The sequence below is a fragment of the Gopherus flavomarginatus genome, chromosome 15, assembly GCF_025201925.1.
Source record: "Gopherus flavomarginatus isolate rGopFla2 chromosome 15, rGopFla2.mat.asm, whole genome shotgun sequence".
Taxonomy (NCBI): domain Eukaryota; kingdom Metazoa; phylum Chordata; order Testudines; family Testudinidae; genus Gopherus; species Gopherus flavomarginatus.
The window spans coordinates 2,103,600-2,128,548 of NC_066631.1; the positions used below are offsets into that span (position 1 = coordinate 2,103,600).

The 24,949-nt window shown below is 50.7% G+C and overlaps 2 protein-coding genes across 6 annotated transcripts; one reads left to right on the forward strand and one right to left on the reverse strand.

Annotated features, from left to right (window-relative positions):
- Positions 1-808: 808 nt before the first annotated feature.
- LOC127034715 (cytochrome b-c1 complex subunit 9) lies at positions 809-3,254 on the reverse strand. 2 transcript variants are annotated; one of them, XM_050923891.1, is made up of 2 exons: positions 3,012-3,254; positions 809-1,077 (listed from the first exon to the last, which is right to left on the reverse strand). In XM_050923891.1, the coding sequence occupies exon 1, from the start codon at positions 3,200-3,202 to the stop codon at positions 3,014-3,016; it is 189 nt and encodes a 62-aa protein (XP_050779848.1). In that variant the 5' UTR covers positions 3,203-3,254; the 3' UTR covers positions 809-1,077; positions 3,012-3,013. The 2 variants fall into 2 exon arrangements, with proteins under 2 accessions (XP_050779848.1, XP_050779847.1); XM_050923890.1 differs by having other exon boundaries at positions 3,062-3,246.
- A 183-nt stretch (positions 3,255-3,437) lies between these two features.
- On the forward strand, positions 3,438-23,928 carry ZMAT5 (zinc finger matrin-type 5). Of its 4 annotated transcripts, none has more exons than XM_050923870.1 (7): positions 3,502-3,585; positions 8,797-8,958; positions 10,776-10,838; positions 12,269-12,349; positions 15,947-16,190; positions 18,097-18,199; positions 23,651-23,928. In XM_050923870.1, exons 2-7 carry the CDS (start codon positions 8,832-8,834, stop codon positions 23,795-23,797), a joined length of 765 nt encoding a protein of 254 aa, XP_050779827.1. In that variant the 5' UTR covers positions 3,502-3,585; positions 8,797-8,831; the 3' UTR covers positions 23,798-23,928. The 4 variants fall into 4 exon arrangements, with proteins under 4 accessions (XP_050779828.1, XP_050779827.1, XP_050779826.1 ...); XM_050923869.1 differs by lacking the exon at positions 3,502-3,585 and adding an exon at positions 3,957-3,979; XM_050923868.1 differs by lacking the exon at positions 3,502-3,585 and adding an exon at positions 4,872-4,972.
- Positions 23,929-24,949: the final 1,021 nt, after the last annotated feature.

Below are 24,949 nucleotides of genomic sequence, written 5' to 3' on the forward strand. Positions count from 1 at the left end.
TAAATTTAAAATGAGTTAGTCACTTTTCAAGAGCTCATAGGGCTCTCAGATGTCATTAGAATACACCACCTCTACATCCTATTTACAACCCCTTTGTTTTAGCCCTTCCTTCCTGTGTTGGGCTTTGTTTTTTTATGTGCAGCTCAGGCCAGCTCTCTGAAAGCAAAGCAGCACTTCCCACTGATGAGTGAAGGATATTTGAAAGTTAAGATTTTAATTAAAATCAATACTACCGAGGCAGCCATCTTGCTGAACAAGTGCATATCATTTGTGAGCAAACAGGCTAGATGGTTTGTCTGAGATGTAACAAAGATACAGCTCCAGAACCAAAACTGGGTGCGTTGATATACTAATTACTGTAGAAAACAAGATGTTTAAATAAAGAGAATAAAGTGTTGCATATAACCAAGAGCAAAGTGAAAGATGTGTTTGAATGCTGGAGGAATTTATTTTTTAAATAAAGTGCTGTTAAGAATATTTGGCGAGACCATTTATGGTTAGAGATACTGGCCAGCTATTGCCTGCCTATTAAAGGCTATTGCTCCTGCCTGTACATTGGTCTGAGTTATAAATTGGAACATTTACCAGGCAGAAGCAATAAATATTGACAAAGGCCTTCAGCTGTATCTGTGCTTCCACTTTTTAGGTTACACAAAAACAAACCCCTTATGATTTTCCATACTAGTGCCACAGAAATAAGGCTTTATATGCCACATTAATTTAGAGCCTAACATCCTGTGGTTAACAATAACCCCTTATTTACATATGGAGCACAGGGGAAGTTCACTGAACATGTAAGCACAAAAGGTATTGGTTAGTGAGTTTATTAGTTTAACAGAATGTTTTAACACAGCAGGAGTAAATCCTTAAGTCCATCTGTGGCAGAAATCTTTATGAAGTTGGTGATGTTACTCTGGCTCAGATTTCTTCAGTCAGAAGCCCATTTTCATTCTTGGTAACTGGTATCAGGCAACTGAAGAGTTGCACATGGGGTACAGGCACCCCCGCATGACTCCTGCAGCTCTCACTTCACTCTTCTTGTGTCTCATACTTGTGCTTGATGTGTTTCCACAGTTTCTGCATTAAAAAAAACAAGCAAGAAGTCTTATATACGTGTCCCAGTGATGCTGGGCTGAATTTCTTACTTTCACCTAAAGGGAATGCCTACAAGTGAGGAACACACTGAAGTTTCCTGCCATTACTGTCCCATTTGGTGTCTTGCCCTTGACAGCATATCCTAATGGCACTTGTTTGGATGACCACTAGCACATCCACACAATGCCTTACCTAGCCAGACCAGTGCACTCCAGGAATACCAAAGCACTTATTCGAGAAGGCATAGCACACACCTGAAACACAGGTTCGGGGTAACTTGAGGAGGAATTGCACTGTGGAATGGAGTTAAGATAATGGATCTCATCTTTTTTTTGATGAACCTGCCTCTTGCAGTGGACTGGCAGAATGAGACCATGTCCCCTTCCTCTCAAGTCCCAGCATACTTGCTGCCATTTCTTCCTTCTATTCACACTTTTTTTCTGCATTTTGCTTATAGTAGCTTTGCTCTTTTGTTCTATGGCCTCCCTGTACCCAGTCACCAGAGGAGTGTATGATACTTGGACCAGAAGCATCTATTGACACCTCTTTGCCACAGGTGCTTTCCCAGGAGAGTGCCACAAGAGTCTGGGGCAGTGCACCGATACCTCAGCTTGGGACCTCATATTCAGGATCTGTATTAGATAAGCCACAGTAGCAGAAAGGGAATGTAGGTAGCTTTCAAGTATATTTTTATAAGGAGGCAGTCTAGGATCATACAACTTTGCCCTCCTCTGTAATCCTGCAGGTTAAGAAACACCAAACTGTTGCAGCTACTGGCTACCCATTCACACTGAGGAAAAGCCACTGTAGTCAACACAAATTCAAGCTGGACCCAAAACAAGGTCTTTGGCTCAACCATCACAACCAACTGGTACAATAAATACTTAAGATTCCTGTTTGTGAGCAGAAAGTATCATAGCATTTCTAATGCCTGGTCTAGACAGGATCATAGCCTCTTTAAAAGAGGAAAATCAGCATACAATGCTAGACTCACAAAAAGTTCACTAACACTTAATAACCAAATTGTTCAATTCAGAAAGTAGCCAAAGTAGTACATAATTCCAGTTGGATATTAGAAGTGTCATCTGGCCCCAAACTCCTGGAAGGGAAGAAGAAATGTGCAAATCATACACACTTTATATTTGGCTGTAATTTTGTATTTTGCACAAACTCTGGGTGCTTTTAGAGTTGAAATACATACTTTTTGATCACAACTTGGAGACAGTTACAGATAACTGGAGGATCAGGCAATGTGTGTATCACTTATTGCCATGGTATCTAAGCATTAATTATCAAGCTTTTCCTGTCCATGGATGCAACTTAACTATAATGACAACTTGACTCATCTCATCTTGCATTGTGTCTAATTTAGATTGCAGACTGCTTGGGACAGCACTGCCATACTGGCAACACATCCTATATGACCTACATCGTGTGCAAAGTTGCTGTCACCTGTTTTGTTGAGTTAGACATCAGAAATATGAAACTGAAGACATTCAAGAAATACAACTTGTTTTAAGCTTCCTGTGTTACAGTTTCTTTAACTCTGCTCCGGGTCCCACCTACCGGCAGCCGGCGGGGAGGGCGTTCACCCACCTGGCAGGGACCGGGGAGGGGGGCTGGAGGCGCGGCGCCCGGCCCAGCACGGAGCGGCAGGCACAGAGGGGGCGCGGGATGTTGTAGGGCAGCCGGAGCGCGGAGACCAGGCCGCTTGTCCGCGCCGGTGTGTGGGGCAGCCACGCCCTGACCGGCCGTTCCCCCCAGGCAGGGGCCCTGAGGCGGCAGCGGGTACAGGGGGAGCGCCTCACCGGCCGGGCCCAGCTCCCCGCGGCCGCGCTCTGGCGCCGGCGGAACGCGCCTGGGGACGCGGACGGTCCAGGGGCCGGGACCTCGCGTAGCGCACAGGCCGGCCTGACCTTCAGCCCCCCGGCCTAGGACGCGCGCGAGCTCTGCCGCGGCCCCTCACCCCGTGGTTCAGGCGCTCGTAGAACGCGTCCGCGCCCTGGTCGAAGACGCGCTCGAAGACGAGGGCCCCCAGCACGATGGTGAGGGCGAAGGTGGAGGTGCGGCGGAAGAACACACTGTACAGCGGGGAGCGCATCGGCATGGCGGGCACCTCTGGCGACGCTCAGGCCAGCGCAGGCGTGGTTTGCGCCCGGAAGTTATATGGCGGCAATGCACCCTGGGGATTGGAGTCCTGCCGCGAGGCACCATGGGACTTGGCGTGCGGCGTCGCGCCGCTCTGCCCCAGTGGGAAAGCGCCTCGCTCTCTGGGCAGGCGCGGATTGTATTTCCCGGCATGCATAGCGCCACGCTCGCCGCTGACCAGAGGTCCCTCAGCGATGAGACCTCTGGGAGATGTAGTCCCTTCATTCGAACGCCTGCGCCGGACCTTCGCTGGTGGCGGTAAAAAACTACAAGCCCCAGCAGGCCGCGCGGTGCGCGCTCAGGGAGGCGTAGGGCGGAGAGTCGGGCTGTGTCCGTGGGGAGGTGAGTGGCAGCCGTGTGTGTCCCAGCGCTGGGGGCAGGGGCAGGACAGGAGACCCCGGGGGAACGCGGCGGGGGCTCAGGCCTGGCCCGTGCACACGCCCCCCCCCCCCCCGGGGAGCGGGACACACAGGCTGGGCCGGTGCGGGGCGCACGGCAGCCCGGGGCTCACACCGCGTTGTGACACAGCCAGGGCAAGGGCTGAGGAGTCAGCCCAGCGAAAGCGGGGGGGGGGGTTGTTTATACGGTTAGCACAAAACAGGCGTTTGTAACTTGGGGAGGGGAACGACACATCAAGGCCAAACAAAAAATGGCCTCAGATTTCAGCTCCTTCAATTCGTATGTGCTCAGCTTCGGACTGGGGCTCGAGTGCTGCAGCTGGATGTCGATGTAAGCTGTAAGTGCACGACATCTCTGACCATCAGGGCCGAGCTGCCTTGAATTGGGCAGCCCAAATTGCACCCAAGATCACTATCTGATATTGACATTTTCAGCCCAAGTTTATATAGACCAGCTGCATATTATGTGTTTTACACAGCACAATAGGCATACTTGGTGATCTTCGCACCTACAGAAAGAGTCTTGAATTCTACATGAAACCACACCACAAAGAGTGACACTGGATTGTGGTGGGTAATGAGCAGAGCTAAGAGAAATCCATGAGGAAAGAACATTCGCTCCTGGAAATAGAATCCTAGGGAGGCATGTTAGGTTTCATATATTGTTGTTGTGTGTGTGTGCAGCTATTTCTTTTTTATTGATCACACATGAGAGTAAGAGTAGTTATCATTAGAGAGCAGAGACTTGTGATAGAAGGCACAAGAAAAACATTGATTTTGTGGCCTGGTGCTGCCTCTACTTTAAGTCAGTGGAAATTCTGCCATTGACTTCAGTGATAGCACGAGGAGGGTGAAGTTGCTTGGGAACTGGAATTCCTCCAATAAAGTGTCTTCCATTTGCCTTCTGCTTATTTATATCCAAATGGTTCATTTTAACAAAGGGAGCAGTTACACATTATCCCCATCAATTCAAACCTCAGTGGGACAGAGGTAAATCTGGGTTTAGAAGCATGTGCGGGAGGGGTATCTGGGACTGCATTCAAGCAAACTAAAAGGAGGAGGGAAAAATTCCCTTTAAAACATCCCTCTCTCTCCCAAGGTTTCTATTTAATGAGTATCTAAATTGAATTTTAAAGTGGATCTTAAAAACTGACATTTTCTCTGTGTTTCAGTCATGTCAGCCACCCAGAAATGGAGTCCTGGCTGCAGAGCCATTTGCTTTCCTTGATCTTGCACACAGCTTCTGTTAAGATCAGTGGAGGTTTCTTGTGTGGACCAAGGCCTCTGTCTGTGTCAGAGCCATGGAGAAAAGCTGGAAAGTTGGCCAAGAGGTTTGGACACCCAGTTCTCATTAATTATAATGGGAATTAGGTACACCTATCTCTTAGGTGACTTTGAAAACTCAGCTGCAGTTTTTCAGTGGTAACTGCTGAGCATCACTTCTGCTAAGGCAATCTTCCTAATAAGCCTATAAACTATTCCCACTTGGCTGGATTTTGATCACAGTTATGCTGGCATGACTCCTGACTAAATCCAGTGAAATTGGTGGAGTTATTCTGGATTTACACTGGTGTAAATGAGATCAGAATTTGTTGTCTTTTCAGCATGGAGAAATGCTGACAGACTCCACTGGTTTCACTTGTCACTGAGCATATTTAAATTGGCAGCTGGGTCTCATAAGCTTGACACTTGGCTTTAATTGACTTCACATCTGTCTAGATACTCTACCCAAGGTGACTGAAATGGCCCTAAGCCTGGATTATGAGGAAGCAGGAAATTGAGAGAGAGGCCCAGAAGCAATTTTTGGAGTCCAGTACAAAAAAAATCAGTTACACCCCGATGAAAACAAATCAGACGTGTTCTCTTCTGCATCTTCTTCCCTCTCCCTGGATTGCATGCACCTGTAAATGAAATCAATGAAAGGCTCCTTAGAGAGGAAGGGTGTGAGATCATGCAGGGTATCTTGGATCTTTTCAACCAGTCAGCCCATGTGGGTACGCTAAGCACTGCACTCATTGGATTGTGCTATTGCTTTTTGAAAATTTTGCTCTGAAAAGATTTTAAACTGGAACAATATTATTTTAAGATGGGTTTAAGGCAGATGGACCTCTGCACCTCTACAGGCTCCTTGATGTTGGTGTGGTGGCTCCACAGAGACCCAGGGTCTACTTTGCATGGATCCAATTGCAAATATTACATTAAAGGAGAAAAGCCAGGTTAAAAAAATATTAAGCAGAATTTTTACTCCTGTTATTAATAACAACTAAGATTATTAAAACTGAGGGAATTCTTTAAAAAAAAATCTATTTGTACTTTTAACCAATAATGCTGTTTGTTTTGTGCTTCATTCAGTAGGGAGAGCAGAAATAGGTTAGTCAATATCACTTTTGGTTCTAGTCGTTTTCACTTTGATTCCCAGGCACTAGGCCTGTGCTGGAGCATCTGGATTGCAGCACTACAGAGGATTGTTAAAATCTAAACAAATAACTGTTATAATTGAAATTTTATGAAGAAGATGAAAATATTTATTGCTCTTACTCCTGATAAAAAAAACATTTTGTGTCCCCCACCTGCCCCATTATTATCGAGTATCCGGTGACCCTCTAATAGAGCTTTATTACATTTTTTTCCCGTAGTCTGGCTTGCTACAAGAATGCAGGAGCCAGTACCACAAGGGATGTATGGTCTGTAGAAAGTAGCATTTGCTGAAATCTACAAGACTTCTCACTCTTTGCTGCTGCTGTTTATTTTGGGAATTAGTTTCTGCAGTTATGGGGCCAGAATGATGAAAAATGCAAATAAAGAAAAGTAAAGATTTAAATTAATTTTCTCAGGGTCTGATGCTGTAATGTTTTCTGAACATGAAATTCACACTGAACTCCATGGATATTTTGTGTGTGGATCCATTGCAGAAATCAAGCTCATTTCCCCTGATCTGGGATCTGGTTTTGTGGAAATTGGAGTAAAAGTAGACTGCAGAAGCAGATGGCTGAAATCTAGAGTTTGGGTTAATGTCAGCTGCTGGCATATCCCATGGAATCAGATGTCAGAGAGCTTTGAACACAGAAACTTAAAAACAGCAATAAAATCCTTGAGTGACCCTATGTGGTGGAAAGTTGTAAGAACTTTCCCCTACAGATGCCCAAAGCTGTCTGGCTGCTGAGATATGCCTAGTGCCAGATTCCACAGTTGGCTACAAAAGTTTGTAGTACATCAGGTAGAAGAAGGTGACAAATGATAGGTAAATGCTGATTAACTGAAGATAGGCTGTGTCTTCTAGGACTGCAGAGCAGAGCTTCAGGCGTCACCCCTGCAGATCTTAAGAGCTCACCAGGGTTGAAACTCCTGACCATCAAGCTATGGTAGCACTTTACTAGCAAGAGCTAGACTTAGCCATCATTCTAGATAACATAGTTGGTTTCCCAGTAGGGTAATCAGAACCTGCGAGAGAGAGAGAGAGACCAACCCCATCTGGCTTATTCTTATCCAAGTATTTTACCATCCATCAGGTACCTAGAGAACAAAGGAGACATTTATATTCAGTCCCTCAAGGTGGGGGTTTATTGGCGTGTGATTCCTCCAGTCTCCTGTATCTGTGCAGTGGCTGGCACAGGCACTGAGGAATCTTGCACTGGAAGCGAATGGAACAGACAGGACTCCTTTCTTAGGCTCTGGGAGGCTGCTAGATTGACTTTGTAGCAGTGATTTGTTTTGCCCTTGAGGTGTCCCTGTGGCTGGCTGACATGAAGGCTTGGCAGGATCTGCTCTGAGGGAAGGCTGGGCAGTGGTGCTAAAGGGATCACCTGTTGATGGCATTGTTTCTGCTGACTCTGGAGAAACTCGTGGGGGCCCTGGTCCTGGCTGTCTTTTGTTTTTAAGTCTTTATTTCTTGTGCTAGTTTCTGTGCCGTGCTTTTCAGAGACTTGGTCATCAAGTTTGTGAAGCTGTGTAGGCATTTTCAGAGTCTATCTACCTATGTGTTCATCTTAGGCATTTGTAGGGTGTTCATGATGTTCCAAGAGAGGGAGTGTACAGCTGCTATTGGCTGAGATTCTGTACTGTGCTTCCAGCAGGCACAGTCCAGTGGGCGATGGGGTACAGCTGGCTTAAGCCATCTTTGCCCATTTGACCTGCTCTGGGGGCTGACATGGCCCCTGCATAAATTAGAGTAGTCAGTTCCTGGATCCTGCCAATAGACCATAGCACAAAATCTCTGTAGTGCTCAGTGCTACGGAGACTCATGTGACATGCCTCTGCCCTCCACCAGCCTTTCTCCCGTGCCAGGCTGGGCACCATCAGGTAACGTGTGGTGTTTCAGTGCAGTGTCTGTGCCAGGGGAGTTATCTCCCAACTGGCTAGATATGACCCTTATTTGCTGCCAGGACAGCTATACAGGGGGTGCAGTGGAAGGGAGAATCCCCCTTGCTTCAACTTCTGAAGGTCTAGGAATGGAATCATTTGAAGGGATAAATTGTGGGCTGGAAGGAGGAAAAAAGGATGGGGAGAGGCTAATCCTGCACATTGTAAGGCAGCATTAAACTCTAGCTAGATCAGCATTGGATTAGGCAGTACCATCACTTTATCATCCAGGGTGACTAATTCCTGAGGTCATCCCAGCTCCCCAGGGGTAACTGCTTCACCACATAGGGGCTGCTGGGCAGCTTGCAGAGGTTCTGTGGCATCGCTGCTTGGACGATCTGGACTCCTCACAGCAGAGAATCCTAAAGGTACGAGCAGTGCCGTGAGGCGGCATTTTAGCGCCCAGGGTGAGCAAGCTTGTTTGCTCCCCCTACTGGAGTTTGTTAGTTATTTTTCTGCCCCTGCAGCTTTGCACCTTGGCGGTTGCCCTGCTCACCCTGCCCTGGTTACAGCCCTGCGGAGGAGGTGTGTTTAGCTGCCTCCCTCTGCTTAGGGAATGGAAGCCTCCCTGCAGCAGTGCTGAGCATCAGCCACAAGGCCACTAGACTCAGAGCTGCAATGTCTTGGTGGGAGGGACAGTAGTTTAAATTAGCCTGTCTCACCCCTTCCTCTCTCTCCCTCTCAAGTGTACACCTCAGAGGATGCACATCCTTGTCCTTTGGGAGCAGGAGGTGTAAGGGATTCCCCGGGAATGAATACTGCCTGGCGCTGACCTCTGTCCGATGCTGTTTTCCAGGCAGCACTGACCCCGCTCTGCCCAACAGAGGATCAATGGGGAAGAGGTATTTCTGTGACTACTGTGACCGATCCTTTCAAGACAATCTTCACAACAGGAAGAAGCACCTGAACGGGGTGCAGCACCTGAGGGCCAAGAAGGCCTGGTATGACCTGTTCCGAGGTGGGTCCTTCCAGCCGAGTTGAACCTTCTCCCAGGAGGGTGGTCATGAGAGGTGGTTAGTAAATGAGGCTGGATCAGCATCAGTAATGTGTATCCAGCATCATTAACCTCAGTGTGTCAAGGACGCCTCCCAGACTTGGTGTTTGGCTGCCAAATTATTTCCAAGGCAGCAGTATCACACTGTGTCCTGGGTGTCAGGTGAGATTTGAAATGAGATGGAAAGAACCAGGAAGTCTGCTCCAGACGGTAAAAGTGCAAAGGAGAAACCTCTTGCCTCCTCTCCCAGCCTCACCATTGTTGGTGCATGTGCTGCATGAGGGGTGTAGAGAGTGAGTGCTGGAATTAGTTAGGTGGCTTGTGAAACCCCAGAGGACTACTGTGAACTGAACTGGGAGCTGGGGGAGGCAGGGATGTGTGATGGGGAGAAGAGGTGCTGCTTTGTTTGCATGGAGGTTCTGCGGCCCTGGGGGAGGGTGGCACTGAGCGTTTGGACAGAGGAGGCAGACGCGGGTGTGAATTGTGCTGGAAGATGCAGCTGCAGCCCAGGAGTTGCCCTTGTGACTTGGGGAAATCGTACGGCCTTGTTGGGGCTCCCATGGGCCAGGAGTTAGAGACTGCCTGAGTCGGACAAATCGCCTGGCTTGCTAGGTCGAGCACAGCATGGCGCTGATGGGCTTGGGCTGGGCAGGAAGTTTGCCTAGTGCAGTTTGGGTTATGGAAGTTTAGGTGATAGTTGCTGAGCGTGGAAGGATCAATGGGGTCTTGCCAGGGAAAGCTGCCAAATAGCCTTACTGCTTTGTTCGTTCTCAAGCCTATCTTGTGCTGCTGTCCTAGTGACCCTCTCCAGCCTTGATTTACAGGGGTCACCTTCCTTTTGGCTAGCAAGGACTCCTGTCTCCAGACTGAATATAGCCCTGGCATCAGGAGCTGCAGTTTTCATTGAAATCTGAGGGAGCTGCCTCTACTAGGACTCATAGACTTTAAGGTCAGAAGGGACCATTATGATAATCTAGTTTGACCTCCTGCACAATGTAGGCCACAGAATCTCACCCACCCACTTCTGTAACAAACCTTTAACCTGTGTCTGAGTTATTGAAGTCCTCAAATTGTGGTTTGAAGACTTCAAGGTGCAGAGAATTCTCCAGCAAGTGATCCGAACCCCACGATGCAGAGGAAGGCGAAAAACCTCCAGGACCTCTGCCAGTCTGCCCTGGAGGAAAATTCCTTCCCGACCCCAAGTATGGTGATCAATTAAACCCTGAGCATGTGGGCAAGACTCACCAGCCAGCACCCAGGGAAGAATTCTCTATAATAACTCAGATCCCAACCCATCTAACATCCCATCACAGACCACTGGGCATACTTACCTGCTGATAATCAAAGATCAATTGCCAAATTAATTGCCAAAATTATGCTATCCCATCCCCTCCATAAACTTATCAAGCTTAGTCTTAAAGCCAGATATGTCTTTATCCCTTGAGCGTTACAGACTGTCTTTGCTCTGGCCTCATGCTTGTTTTTCTGTTGTGTGGCTGGAGAGGGAGCATGTAGCAGAAGGAAAACAAGATCTTCCAAAGCCAGTGAGATGCAAGGGAGGAGCCTGCAGACAAGGAAAATGTTAGTCCCCTGTTGTCTTGTAGTGAGCTTTCCATGGCTGCTGCTCACGGCTCTCATGTGAAAGGGCTGCTCACTGAGCAGCTGACCTGCATGTGATTCTGGTGGCTGCAGGCCCTTTCGCAAGGGTGGTGACGTGTGCATGGTTTTTGGGTGAGATGGCTCTATTTATTCCCATCTCTCTCGTTCCTTTCCTTCCCCAGATGCTGCTGCTGTCCTGCTGGAGGAGCAAAGCAAGAAGCCCTGCAGGAAATTTCTGCAAACAGGTTGGGTTTCTGCATGATGTCTTTCCATACAGTGATATCTAGGATGTGCTAGCTCAAAAAATCTCTGTTAGCCAGGTCAGCGCCGCACTGGGTTGGCCTGGAAGTTTGCCTAACACAGTATGGCGTGGAGCTGCTGGGTGTGCTTGTGTGGACCCCCATGTGCATACGCAGTAAAAAGTTTTACTCCTGACGACATTCTGTACCAAAAAATGAAAAATCTGCAAAATTCTGCAAATTTTATTTGTCAAATAAGTGTGGAGGCTCCAGCCTGGTATTGGGGAACATGGGCCCCTGGCTGCACGGGGTGGGAGATCACTGTGCAGCTCCTCCCCGGAACATGGACTCAGCAGTGAGGCTGCACCCAACCCTGCCTCAGAAACACCCCAGGGCCCTGCTCCTCTGTGCCAGGTGCACCAGGTGTGGGCAGGCAGGCTCAGCAAGGCAGCATCCAAGTGTGGATGGTTAGTGTGGGAGGATCCAGGTGTGGGTTGAGAGGGTTTTGTGTGGGGCAATCTGGGTGTGGGCAGCTCAGTGGGGGATCTGGGTGCACAGGGGTTTGTTGGGGGGGTTCTGGGTGCACTGGTAATGGTCTAGGTGAAGGTGGTTGGAGCTCAGTGGGAGTGTATGTGTGTCTGGGTGTGGGAGGGGATAGAGCTCGGCAGGGGGATCTGGGTATAGGGGGGTCCAGATGCTAGTGGTGTGAGGCTCAGTGAGGTTGGGCATCCAGGTGCGGCTGGCTGGGGCTGAGTGGGGTGGAGATCCGGGTGACTTGTTGGGATGGTCCAGGTGCAGAGGGAGTGGGGCTCGGCAGAGGGTTCTGTGTGGCGGGATTGAGGCTCAGCAGGATGGTCTGGGTATGAGGGGATCTGGATGCACAAGGGTTTGGCAGCTGGGGGAGCAGCTACCTGTACAGAGATCCCTCCCCCTGCAGCTGAGGAACGATGGGTCCAGGGTGTGAGGGAGTTTGCAGAGCTTCCTGCAGCCTGGAGAGAAATCTGGGGATGGGTCTGACTCTGATTTGGATGCTGTGTAGGGGAAGAGGAAGTCCCATCCTCCCCATGCCAACCGGACTAGCAACTGAGCCTGGAACAGGGTAGGAGCCACCAGCTGGGTTTTCCCCAGTCCTGCCCCCGCCCCACAGTGATTTACCTCTCTGCTGGCTGCCCTGGCCACCCAAAACATACTGCTGGATAGGGTCACATGACTGCTCTTGTGGCTTCCCTGTCAGAAAGTCAATTTTCTGCAAGGAAGCAAAGAAATCTGCGGGGGATGTGAATTCTGTGCATGCGCAGTGGTGCAGAATTCCCTCAGGACTGTGAAAGGGAAGGATGGAGGCTGTTTGTGCAGATGCATGGGGGAGACCATGCCTGTTCCTCTGCTCTTTGGAGTGAGCCCTGCTCTCATCTGCCTGCATTTGTGTCTTGTTCCAGGGCAATGCGACTTCGGGTTCAACTGCAGATTCTCTCACATGACTGAGGAGGATCTGGAGAAGCTGAACGCACAGGTACAAGGTGAAGATTGGGAGAAGGGAACAAGAAACTGCCAAGTGATTTGTGAGGACTGTGAACCCTGGCTGCAGAGTGTTGGTGGGGCACAAGGGGGCACAGACGAGCAGTTGTGCAAAGACAGCTTGTGGGACTGGGCAGCTGCATGGAATGATCAGTGCAGACCCATCCTGCTGGCCCCCCTGCCACTCCTCACCATCCGAGCCTGTAACATTACTGGAGATGGGGCCACTTCCTAAATGGATTCTTTCCCTGATTTCCTGGCGTAGGGAGAGACCTGTGTGTGTTACTGCTCAGAGCTACAGCCCAGTAGTGGGCATGGGAAGGTGGCTTTCTGGGCCATGTGGGTTCTCTGCAGCATGGCTGGGAGAGGGCTTTGTTAGCCAGCTATATGAGTTGTCACCAGCAGGGGGCACCAGTGCATCACATCCTCCCAAACTCTCAGACTTTTGTGATTTTCCCCCAGCCTTCCCCCCAATTAAAGGGAAACTGCTTCTCCGAACCCCAGGAAAGGTTGGTCTGGAGTTAGCTGGGCCCTCTATGGGGCGTGCACAGGGACCTGGATTCAGGGTTTCTGCTTCTGGGGGAGTGGAGCTTGGGATGGGGCAAGGGGTTAGAAAGAAGATGCTGAAGGGCTGCTCCCCTTGGCCAGTCTTGCAGGAGGCCATGGCTTTTCCATACTGTGATCCCAGATGATCCCCCTTCCATCCAGCCCTGAAGAAAGGGAAGGCAGCTGCAATATGCCTCCTGGGGGTCATGACCTCCCCAGACTAAGAACCCGAGGGTCAAGCATTGTTGACCTCCTCCAAGCCAGTCACCTGCCTAGGCTTCCAGGAGAGGTCGAATATCGCATTGATAACAGTCCAGCAGGGAACAGCCTTAAGCGGGCGAGGTGGGGGCGGGGGGTTCTAATTGGGGGGGACTCTTGGGACCCCCAGCCTTTGCTCTAGATTTGAAAGAGTGGGAGGGAGAGGTCTGGCTGTTGCTGAGTCAGGCTGCACATCCCCGAGGCTTCTCTGCAAATCGCTCACTGATCAGCACTGGCAGTCAGTAAAAATCCCTCCACTGGGGGATAGAGAGAGCCAGCGATAGTTGTCTCTCGCACCGTACACAGAAAAGCAATGCCCATCTTGCCGTCTCCTTTTCTCTCTGCTCCTGCATCCCTGGGCGGAACCTCTTGGTGACCCCTCTTTGCTGTAAGGCCCTATGAGGGGCTGTTCGGAAGTCAGTTAAACTGGAAGAACCTGTAAAACTCCAGCCATTTAAGGCTGTTTCTAGCAGGGGAAGCAACCGCCATGGGTGGTGGGTACTATGGGCTGAGGGAGGCTGTGCCTCCCGAAACAGTCAAACTTGGCTCCGCTCATGCTCTGCCCCCAGGCCCTCCCCCCACTTCCTGCTCTGCGTGCCACAGGCAGCAGCTCCAGTCCCCCTGTGTGGAGGCCTCTGGCTCCGGTTGGGGCCATGCCGCTGGCCCTCCCGGCACTCCAGGGCTAGAGCGGTTAGCCTGGGGCAGGGGCCGGTGGCTGCGAGGTGAGGATGGGGGAGCTCTGGGCTCCAGCAGGGGCATGTGGAAGGAGTGAGGCCTCAGGCGGAAGGGGTGGGGCTGGGGGCTAGTCTCCCCCAGCTGGCGGTTCACATTCCACCCATGGCAACAGCTGTCCTGAGTGGAGCCACAGGGAGAGGGCAGGATCTGACAGGGCTGTGTGCCAAGTACATTTGTTATTGATGATTGATTGGATGAACGTGGGGCACTGAACTGACTGGCCAGGGGGACTCCTTGAAACCCTGGCCCTTGGCTTTACAAACCTAACGCTTGAATTGCAGCACTGGCTTCAGGGCTATGCTCACCTGGCTCCTGGGAGCAGTCTCAGTCATGTCCATGGAACTCCTCTGTGAGTAGAGGCTGGCCGTGTGAGCTGGTTTGTGCTGTGATGAGAGTCCCAGGGTGGTTTAGCCTGACAGAGGCTGACCGGGAATTTCTGGAGATGGTTTTTAAGGCGGTGAATGAAGGGCACAGTGGAAGGGAGGTGGGATCGGTAACATGGAAAATCTGGATCACATGAATGGCCAGAGAGCACAGCTGGCACAAGGTAGCACTGCACAGCATGCAGTCAGCCGGCAGGATTCACAGGCGTGGGACATTAGGGTCAGATACTGTAGCTGGGCTTGTAAAATGGAGCCAGACGCCAGGAGAGTTTCAGAGAGACAGGATAAAGTGGTGTTAAGGCTAGGAGTCAGTCAGGAACAGACTGCAATTAGCCAAGTGTATCAGCCATGTGGAGTAGTCAGTCAGCAGTGCTTTGCAGGAGTGCAGAGGCCAGGCAAGAGGTACAGCATGCTCAGGCCAGGCCATGGTTTAGGAAGGCCCTGCATGGTGGCACTCGGTAGCACAAGGCTGTGTTTGTCAGGGAGCTAGAGAGCTCCACGGGGTCTGTGTATCTGTCCCAGGAAAGAATTCCCTTTACATCCATTTTAACCTTCTGTTAAGGTGCTTCTGTCCCACAAGAGGCACCACAGGCCACTGCTGGAGATGTGACTCAGGACTTGATGGACTAGCGATCTTGACTCACAGGGGATAGTGCCACATACTAGTTTACCAGCCCCACTCCCTGCTCCTTGGAGGTCTCCCATCCTACTGCTGAGCTGCCCCTGCTTAGCTTGTGGGATTGTGATAGGAGGGTCTGGCTACAGGATGCAGGGGATTGTTAGGGCTGAGTCACAGTCACAAGAGGTGGGAGCAGCAAACAGTTGCCAGGTGGGGTGGGTCTCTTCTTTGCAGCGGTCCCAGAACCCATCACTTGCAGAAGTTATTAACTTGCTGCTGGTGGCTGCTCTGTGCCTCAGATGGAGTCAAGGGAGGGACAGAAATCAGCCTTTGGCAGGGTTCTTCGAGCAGCCCAGCTCTAATTCCCTTTTGTGTGTTGCGTATAGGACGTAGGAATTGCCAGACTAGATCAGAGCCGAAGCCCATCTAGCTCAGCCTCCCATCTCCAACAGTGGCAGATACTTCAGAAGAAGGTGCAAGAAACCCCATAAGAAAACGTTATGGAACAGCCTGCCCCATACGGGAAGTTTTCTCCTAGCCCTGTTAGTGGTTGGCTTATACCTTGAAGTAGGAGAGCTTGTCTGATATATCTATGTCTGCTCTTACTAGCCATATGAATATCAGATCCTTTCTTGAATCCAGTTAAATGCTTTGATAACCTTGTGGCAGTGAGTTCCACTGGTTTTAATGTATTGTGTTACAATCAAAGGAAATATTTATTTTAATTGGTGCCTTTTAATTGAGGTGGGTGTCCCATGTTTTTGTGTCACATTTGAGGGTTAAGTAGGAGGTTTTCTCTACCATTCATTGCTTTACAGTGGTTAGGCATCAAGACCAGTTTGGTTTTAGCTGCCTCTGCTGCCACTCCAATGTGCATGTCCTGGAGCAACAGTTTCCCCCTGTAGTAGGATGGGGAGCAGTGTCCCAACTGTCTGCTCAGAGCATTCGCTGGCTGGGTCTGCTGAGTCTTTCAGCAGCGAGACATGTGAGGGTTGTTGTCTTAAGTGCAGTTATGGTCAGGAAAAGTGACTGTAAAATTGGCATCTTCTTACACACAGTTACGGGCTCCTTGCTGCGTTGCGTCCCTCATGCTCATAGTACTGATGCGCCCCAATCTCTCTCGTCGGCCCTGGCAAGCCCATACAGATGTGGGAGAGAGCTGGAGTCCCTTCAGATTCATGCAGTGCTGCAGAGGAGCCAGAGAAGTTCTGGTTGCAGAAGCTTCCTAACCAGAGAGCGGCCCAAAGTTCAGATCTGGATCTCAACTTGCTCAGGATGCGTTGGGCTGCTCTGCTCTGAAGGGTTGGTTCTGGCTCATCTCTCTTTGTAACGGATGCTGATGTCAGATGCCAAGAGAACCCAGCCTGACTCTCCGATCCCAGATGAGCTTTGCACACTGTCACGGTGCGAGTCAAAATTCCTACCTCCCCTGTGCACCCCTTCTGATCAAGTCTTTGGTTTGGGACCATGTTGGGCGGCCATTCTAGACGGGGGATCCTTCCCCACTCTCCGGGGAGAACAGCAGAACAGAGTTTTCCAGCAAAGATCCTCATCGCTGCATTTAGAGTGACATGCCGCCAGTGGGATCAAACCAACCCCCCTTAGCAAAGGCTGCGAATTCCGGGTATGGGAAATTATCCATCTCCAGTTGCTCACTGTGTAGCACATTGTCCTCATTAAAATTCACCAAGCAGATGAATAATTGGTTGCCACCGTTAGGATGGAGCGATCCTTCACTCTGCTGGAGTGATATTAATTTCACACCCTGTCTGGAAATGTATAATATTTTGCTTAAAAGTCTGACGTATGATGTCTTGATGATGAGCAGGCACCTTGCGCAAGGGGCCACGGGGCGGCACAGGCTGTGTTTGTCAGGGACCTAGGGCTCTCCAAGGGTCTTTCTGTCTGTCCTTTATATCCATTGTAACCTAGTCTTGGTGCTTCTGTACCACAAGAGACACCACTGGCCACTGCCGGAAAGGACTTGATGTTTGGTTTCCTTTTGTTAATTTCAGAGTGTTTAAAGCTGCACTCCCAGTTCCGTGGTCTGGGAACTTGAACCTAGGCTGCAGACTCCCGGAGTGTGAGCCTCTAGCAGGTTGTCTCTGCCTTGCCTGCTGTCAGGGCGTGATTGTGTTGTTAATGTTAGCACAGAGGGCTAGACCCTGGCCCATGCCATGGTCCCTTCATGCTGTTCTGGGGGCACAAAGCTGCCCTAATGGGGCAGCTGGGAATTCCCCCAGCGTGGGGCATTCTTAGAGCCATGCTAGCTGGCTCCATACTACACTCTGGGCACAGGGAAAGGGTGTAACTGGATGCCATTGCTCTCTGGCTACCTCCTGCTGGCAGAACAGTGCCTGGGGAGCTATTACCAGATGGGGTAAGCTAGAGCAATCTTCAGGCTGCTCTCTTATGCCAGGGTTGAACAGGCTCTTGACAGCCCAAGGGATCAAGAAAGTGCAAAGGTGACAGTCACTTTCACCCCCTCCTCTCCTTGCCTGGGTGAGCAGAGGTTAAGGAAGGTTAGCTGTACCCCCCTCGTCACCCCTCATTGTGCTGTGCTCTGAAATATCTGCTGTTGGCCTTGGTCAGAGACCGGCTGCTGAACTACACTGACCATTGATCCAGCAATCCCTCTGGCTCTGGCCTGCCCCCTAAGTGTTTGAGTTTGTGATGTGTTGAGCAGCAAATGCCCCAAGAAAAACCCTGGCAGCGTCCCCATTATCTTCCAGCAGAAACCCTGTGTGTGTGTCTGTCTCTCTGTCTGAGACACACACACAGTCTGAATCTTTCACGCTCCTGCAACTTGCTATCTGCATTGATTGATACAAATGCTCCTATTGCAGCCAGCTAGGCGGGGCTGAGGTGTCTGGTTACTTCCCTGCCAGTCAGATGGACAGATCCTTGGAAATCTTTCAGGGCTGTGGGCCAGCAGAGGCTAAGTGCTGCAGGAGAGGAAGCTGATACCCTCCCAGATCCAGAGGCTGTCAGTTTCTCTGACTAGCTGGGCATGTGTCTGCCAATGGATGCTCCTGGGTATGCCCCTGGCCATGGCGAAGCCAAGCTTCCAGATGCTGGTGGCCAGCAGGGGAGGAGGGACCGGATTGTATTGGAGAAACTATTGACTCACTGCAGGGAAGGTGTTGCAGGATTACAGGGCTGGTGCTCGCTCTGACAGGGCCCTCTTTACCTTCTTTCCCCCAAACAGAGGAAAGGAGATCAAAGGAGGAGGGAGCAGAGCTCCCAGTTGGCACAGTAGAGGACTGGCTGGAGAAGAGAGAAAAGAGGGTGAGCTTGGCTCAGAGCAACAGGTATGTGAGGCTGGCAGCTCCCCCTGCCCCAGTCAGAAGATGGTCCTGTTCTTCACCCCACTCTCCTTGAATCTTAAAGGTGTTGGAGGTTAGTCAGAGCAGAGTCTAAGGTAGTGGATTGATTGTGGGAGCTGGGAATAGGGACACACCACTGGTGAGTTGCTGTGACCCTTTGGGCAAGTCACTTAAAGCCTGGGTTTGAAAGTTATGCACGTGCGCTGGGTGTGTCTGTCTTACCTACCCACTTGTGCAAATCTGGACTTGCCCGCACAGATCAGGGTTGCATGCACTTGTAAACTGGGGTGGGTCCTGCTATTGTGGGGAACTTTCCTGGCTTATACACTACCCTGGTGAAGTGGGCTAGCGAAAGGATCTGAGTCCTCGTTCCCACTTCCTTTACCCAGAGGCCGCCCTGCCCTCAAGGGCTCCCCTTCCTCTCTCCTGTATGGCAGAGTCCTTGTAACCCCAACAAGGCTGGGCCCAGGATTCCTGGAGGGCTCGACTCCCCATCTTGTGGTCACTTAGGGTGCCGACTAGGGTGTCCCCACTCCAGGGTGCTCTTTGCACTCTGGACACTTCCCTGACCCATTGCTCATTACATACAGTTCAAGCAAATACAATTTATGAAACAGCAACCAATTAAAACATGTTAAAAATGGGAAAGGCTAAAGGAAAACACGTAACCCCGCTCTGTGGCACAGAAACATCACAACCAGCGTCTCTGGAGTGTAAGGGAAGTTGACAGTCTGTCACTCACATGTTCCAAGCCTCCCTCCCAGGCCCTGGCTGTGCTGCAGGGACACTTGCTCTGGCGATGGCCACACGCCCTCAGGCTCTAGGTGGTAGGACCCTCTTCCCAGCGTCGACCTCCCCTTTGGGGTTATGATCCCCCTCCAGGCCTGGCCTGCAAGGCCTCTTGGCTGGGGGCATCTCCCTGCACTGAGCCCTCTGCCCAGGGTCCCCCTTGCTTTCCCCAGCTGCTCACTGCACCTGGTTCCAGCCCCAACTCCAGCCCCAGCACTTCTGCTGCTCTGTGTCCAGCCCTCCTGGGCTGCTTCTCTGGCCCCTCTGGCTCCTGCAACTCTCCTCCCAGCATGGATCTGCTCTCTGGACTTTTTCTATGGCTCTTGTTGCTATGGCTCTGCTCCTAGCACTGACCTGCTCCCACTCTGTTCCAGGCAATTCCAGCTCACACAGAGGATGAAATCCTGGCCTCCTGATTCCCTCATTAGCCTGCCCACCCTGTCAGTCAGGCTGACCTGGAGCATTGGCCTTTTCCCATTGTTCCTGGGCACTGTCAGTCTCAGGATCCTGATTTCCCATCAACCCTTCCCCTTTCTTTTGGTATCGGGAGCTAACCAACCAAAACACCCCACTGAGTTTTAGTAAAGGACAACAGTCCCCTTACACACACATGGCTTTGAAAAGTCTCAGCCTTGCTCTCTGTCTGCCTCAGTTTCCCTATGTAATGTGAGCTAGTGATATTTCCCTCCCCTTTGCAAAGTGCTTGGAGATCTCTGGGTGGAAAATGCCACCGAAGTGCTGTGTGTCATTAACAACCCGAGTTCCGTGGACAGACCGCTGAGCCGGGCTTGGTGACAGCTTCTCTGCCCTCTGCTTGTCCTCCCTGCACAGCTCCTGCCTTCTGGTTTGCCAGCAGTGGAATGGAACCAGCCCCTCCCAGTGGCATTCTGACAGCTTGGCATTGCCTGTTGTCTCGCTCACCTGACTGCCGCAGGCTTAATTGGCTGTTGCTTGGTCAGGTGCCAGATCGCTCTTTTGTTCTTTTCTGTTTACTCTTGTCCCTTCCGCATTGGTCTGGGCAGGATCTTCCTTCTGGAATGTTTCTAGATGTGCTGCTTTCCTTTTATCCCATCTGTCCGCTTGGCTGCTCTTAGCCCTGCAGCAGAACCTGCTTGCAATTGGCATCCATGCAGTGCAGTTGCCCCTTGTGTTTGTCCTGTTCAGGGACTCGTGCAGTACCAAGTGGAAGGGCCACGAATCAGCACCTGTCTTCCTGGTCATTAGAAGCAGGCAGGAGGCACGGGATACTGGTGTTTTATTTGCTAAGCTTCTCTTTGCTCCAGTAGATGCTGCTGGTGCATCTGCCAGCCAGGAGCTGAATGTCATTCATGTAAGAGCTTCACCTTAGACTGACATGGCAAATGTCTATCCCTCCCAGCTACACGCACCCACACAAACAGCCACAGGACGCTCAGCAGCCCTTGCTATTCTGCTGGCCTGAGCAACCGTGTGTTCTGTTTTGTCTGGGAAGGAACCTTCACTTTCCACTGTGAGATGCTTTCCAGGGCGTTGACACACCCAGCTAATGGGTGGGCTGCTGTAGACAGTGCTGAGAACATTGGCAGCAGGGGGCAAGTAGCCCATTTCCCTGTCTTATCCTGGGAAAGGTCTTTCTCCTTCCTCTGCAATATGGAGCATGGAGCACTAGCTGGAATCATCTGGGCATGTCTCACTTCATCAGTTCCCTGCCATTGCTGGGGCCTCAGTCTCGCGTGTTCTCTGCCTGTGGACTGAAATGCTTTGGTTTAACTCAAGTCATTAGGTTCAGTGTAGGGGTATCTGGGTGAGATGTAATGGCCTGGGCCACGCAGGAAGTCAGACTTGATCTGCTGGTCCCTTCTGGCCTTAAACTCTATGAAATTCCAGAGAGGTGACCCATTCTCTGAAAGGGTCGGACAGGGCAGTGATGGGTACGTGGACTTGAAACACATATGCCCTCCAGCGCCTGCTTCATTTAGCTAGTGCTTTGTGTGGCTGCTGGTGTCCATAAAGGCCATCCGGCTCTTTAAAGTGAGACTAAACTGTAGAGAAAGTGCTGTGGGGAGCAGTCTGCATTGGCAAAGAGATGGGACTAGGGGATCCTATGGGCCGTTTCCATCTCAGCTACCAGGGAGGGCAGCTTGGGGGATGATGGAAAAGCGCTTGGGGGCAGCATGGTCCTGAATGGTCTGAGCAGCTCCAGCGTTCCCTACCGATGTGCCTCAGACCAGGGCCTGGGGGTGGCAAAGGGAAGTTGAGCTTCTGTCTCCATTCGCTCTGTGTCCTCTTGGCTGAGGTAACACTGTGGGACTCTGATCTTGCGGGAAATGACTGGAGATCCACCAGCTTGTCTCACATAATCCCCCCAAACAGCCCCCCATTCCCTTCTGGCTGGCTTTGAAATGACATTTATGTAAGAGGCTCCCATCTGATCCTTACTGCCTGAGTCATGCAGTTCTCTGCCATTCTTTGGATAGGTAGGCTGGGGCGGAAGGAAATCCATGAATAATTGTATCTAAGGTACATATATGGCCCCCATCAGCATGTAGTTATCTTCCCAACACCCTTGTAATATCACCACTGTACAGATAGGGAAACTGAGGCACAGTGAGGCTAAGTGACTTGCCCAAGTTCATACAGAGAATTGAATTTATATTCCCCAAGTTCTAGTCTGGCATCCTAACCACTAAGCCACCCTTCCTTTCCAGAAGGCCTGCTGGCCTCCCACACAGTTCTTGGACCAGGAGAATAATTTTGGTTAGGTCGGTGATTTTTTTTTTTTTAACCAGTATAGTTAGATCAGTACAAGCTCCAGAGTAGATGCGGTTACACTGTAATAAAGGGGTCATATACCGCTATAGTTTATTCCCCTTCCTGTATGGGTATAGCTATACCACTGTATGCACCCTTACACTGCTATAACTGCATCCACACTAGGGGGTCATATGGCATTAGCCATACTGGTCTATTTAAAACAGAACAGCTTTGATGTGTAGATAAAGCCTTAATGTAGAAAAACCAGTGTTACCACCAGACGCTGAAAGCATCTGCAGTGTCATCCAAACTCCAGAAGATGCTCCCCCAAGGGGATAGAAACATTAGCCCGGATCACAGAATCATAGGACTGGAAGGGACCTTGAGTGGTCTTCTGCCATGAGTGCAGGGGACTGGACTAGAACTAAGTATTATCTAGACCATCCCTGAATGATCGTTTCACTTAGACCGGACGGAAGGTAATGCACTAAACGGTTATAGTCAATTCCAGTATATGGTCTGGGCTCCGCGAATCTCTGGATAAGCACTATTATGTAAAGGAGCTCGATAACATTCATTTTGGCATAACAATTAAAGAGATGTGTGAGGATCAGAGGTAGAAGCCCCTGAGAATCAGTGAAAGCGGCTGTCAGGACTTGTACTGGAGAACAAATGAATTATTCTTCTGCACTGAGGAGTTGCTGGAAAGGGGGCAGGTTCCCTGCCAATGGAAGACTTAAAGGGCCAAGTGCATCCCTGTTCTGGAGGTAATGGAGTGACACCTCGGCTGGCTTTGGCGCTTGATGTGCAGAATGATTAATTATCCTCTCCAGAGCGAGAGAGGCGTTTACCTCTGGCATGGGAGTGCTGTGCTTTGGGCGGAGAGGCTGCCTGCTAGTGTTAACTGCAGATTTTCACCCATTCAAGCAGCAAGCACAGGGCAAATGCCACCTGCTGTGGTGGTGACTCTCTCTCTCTCTCTGGGATGTGCTGGCCCCAACCCCACATCACAACAAAGACCAGCTTGACACCCTCCCCCACTTCTCTGCAGAGCTTTGGGAAGCCAGCTCCCTGGAGTGCTGGAGGCTGGCATGCCTAGGGGGAAGAGTCAAGGCTGGGGCATGTGGCAACTGCTCTAGCAATGAAGTGTATAGCTGTGGGTGGAAGGGTGGGTCACATTAGGTGGCTTAACTTTTCCCATCCTTGCTTGTCTGCAGCAATCTTAACTGATACCCAACAGGGAGAGGGGTGTGAATTTCCCAGTGGCTGGATCAGGAAGGGATCTCCCACCCAGCAGTGGGGCCTGTCACAAAGTACTCAGTCGTTTCAGCAGCTCCTCTCTGCACAGAGATCCTTTCACGGGATTATTGCTGTGAAGGTGGAGTAGAGGTTGGAACTAGGAGAGCAGTAAAGCAGTGTCTAGAGGGATAAATGCTGCTTTTTCATCCCATGCTCTTGACTGTAAAATGGCCCAGTTTTGCATTCCTCTGTTGTCTTCCCATTTCCCCACCGGCCCCCTTCCCTAGCAGAACATTTCCCTCTGCCATCTCTTCTCCCCACACTCCCTCTGACCAGAGTCCCAGGGCTTCCCTTGGAAAGGCCGGTCAGAGAAGGTTGGAGGAATTTGTGGTAACTTGCTACCTGCGGTCCCTCTGCTTATTTTGTTCACCAGCTGCTGCTGTCTGGCTGAAGACTCCCAAGTGTCAGATTTCTACCAACTTCCCAGACAGCCCTATGGCCCCTAATACTTCTGGAGGTTCATTTCTTGTGTGTGTGGGGAGGGGGGGGGCAGGGCAGGTCTGGTGACTGTTGGAAAAACTAGGCTGATAACGGGGGAGAGGGGCAGAGGGAGCACCACCATGACTCAGCCTGGCTGGATCTGACCTAATGCTGCTATTTCTTTCTCTCACCCAGTTCTCTGACGGAGAAGATGTTGGTTTTTCAGTACCCCCCTGGCTGGCCTCCAATACAGGACCTTCCCCCATCCCTTCAGGCTCCACCTCCTGGAGGATGGCCAGTCTTACCCAACCTCCAGTGGGGATGAAGGCTGCAGGGGAGTGAGATGCAAGAAGAAGGGGTAGATGTGTGGAGTTATGCTTCATGGAGAAGAAAGGGAGTCTGGTTGTTGTAGGATATGTTCAGTGTTACTTCATATATATATTTTTTTAAATGAATAAAAGTCACTTGAGTCAGTTGTGGCTGGTCTGGGTGTGTTCCCTACTGGACCCGGTGTTTCCCCCACTGTGCTCTTTCCCAGCTGTCCCGGGATTGAGTTGATCACCTGGAAGTTGGTGTGTCTGCTGAAATTGACTAGCCTATCATAACCGCAGCCTGTGTATCCCCTGCACTTCATGCAGGGTAATGTCCACAAGGCAGCAGGGTTTTCCTGCCCCTTAGTTGGGGGGGGCAAGGCCTTTGCTAATGGAGATCAGCATGAGCCCCATCCTGTGGCCTTTGAGGCACAGTGCCAGCTCTACCTGTCTGTGCAAGCCCCAGTCATGTGGCTGCACTAGAGGCAGATTCCTGATGATGGTCAAGCCAACAAACCTGTGGTTAAAGTGGCATTAATGAGGCAGCGTGTGCTGCTTTCACAGTGATTTTTGTCTTTTAATGGTCTCTGTTGGGCCTGGAATCTAGTCATTCGGCTAATGAGCTCTCCAGCACTGGAAATGCCTGGACTGTTAAGAGCCATATGCTGGGGAGAGCAAAGTGTGTTACTTCCTGCCTCTCTTGCTGTTTAGCTGTTTTGTTTCTTCAGGACTCCAGCAGCCAGTTCCCATGGTGACCTGTGAAGGGAAGAAAATTGGGCTTTTGCCCATGTTTAATTCTTTAGGACAAAAATGGCTGGAGAGTTTTTATTCCCCCCTACCCAAGAAATCTTTTTTTACAATACAAATTCAGATCCTATCTAGGTGGGAAGCCTCTCTGTTTCCAGGAGAACTGTTGGAATGGAGACAAGAGCCAACTTGCTGCGATGCCCACAACAATCTTGAGTACGATTAGGCAGCTGGTGTGCTGAGCCCGCTGTCTGTCCAGTATTGTCTCGTCGCTTCCTTGTGCTCCTGACTGTCTGTGGCCAACTGTTGTCTCATACTTTGGGACAGGCTCTGGTTTTTGTGTTTGTACATGACTAGAGCAATGGGAGCCTGGCCCACGGTGGGTCTACTTCGCACTACTGCAGTAATGACAGTGGAGGGGAAGAGAGTTCTAGCC

Coding starts and splice junctions, on each gene's coding strand:
- LOC127034715 (XM_050923891.1), bottom strand. CDS start 3,202: ATGCCGATGCGCTCCCCGCTGTACAGTGTGTTCTTCCGCCGCACCTCC.
- ZMAT5 (XM_050923870.1), top strand. CDS start 8,832: ATGGGGAAGAGGTATTTCTGTGACTACTGTGACCGATCCTTTCAAGAC. Junction 12,350..15,946: donor GCTGAACGCACAGGTACAAG/GTGAAGATTGGG, acceptor TCTTACACACAG/TTACGGGCTCCTTGCTGCGT. Junction 16,191..18,096: donor GGGCTGCTCTGCTCTGAAGG/GTTGGTTCTGGC, acceptor TCCCCCAAACAG/AGGAAAGGAGATCAAAGGAG.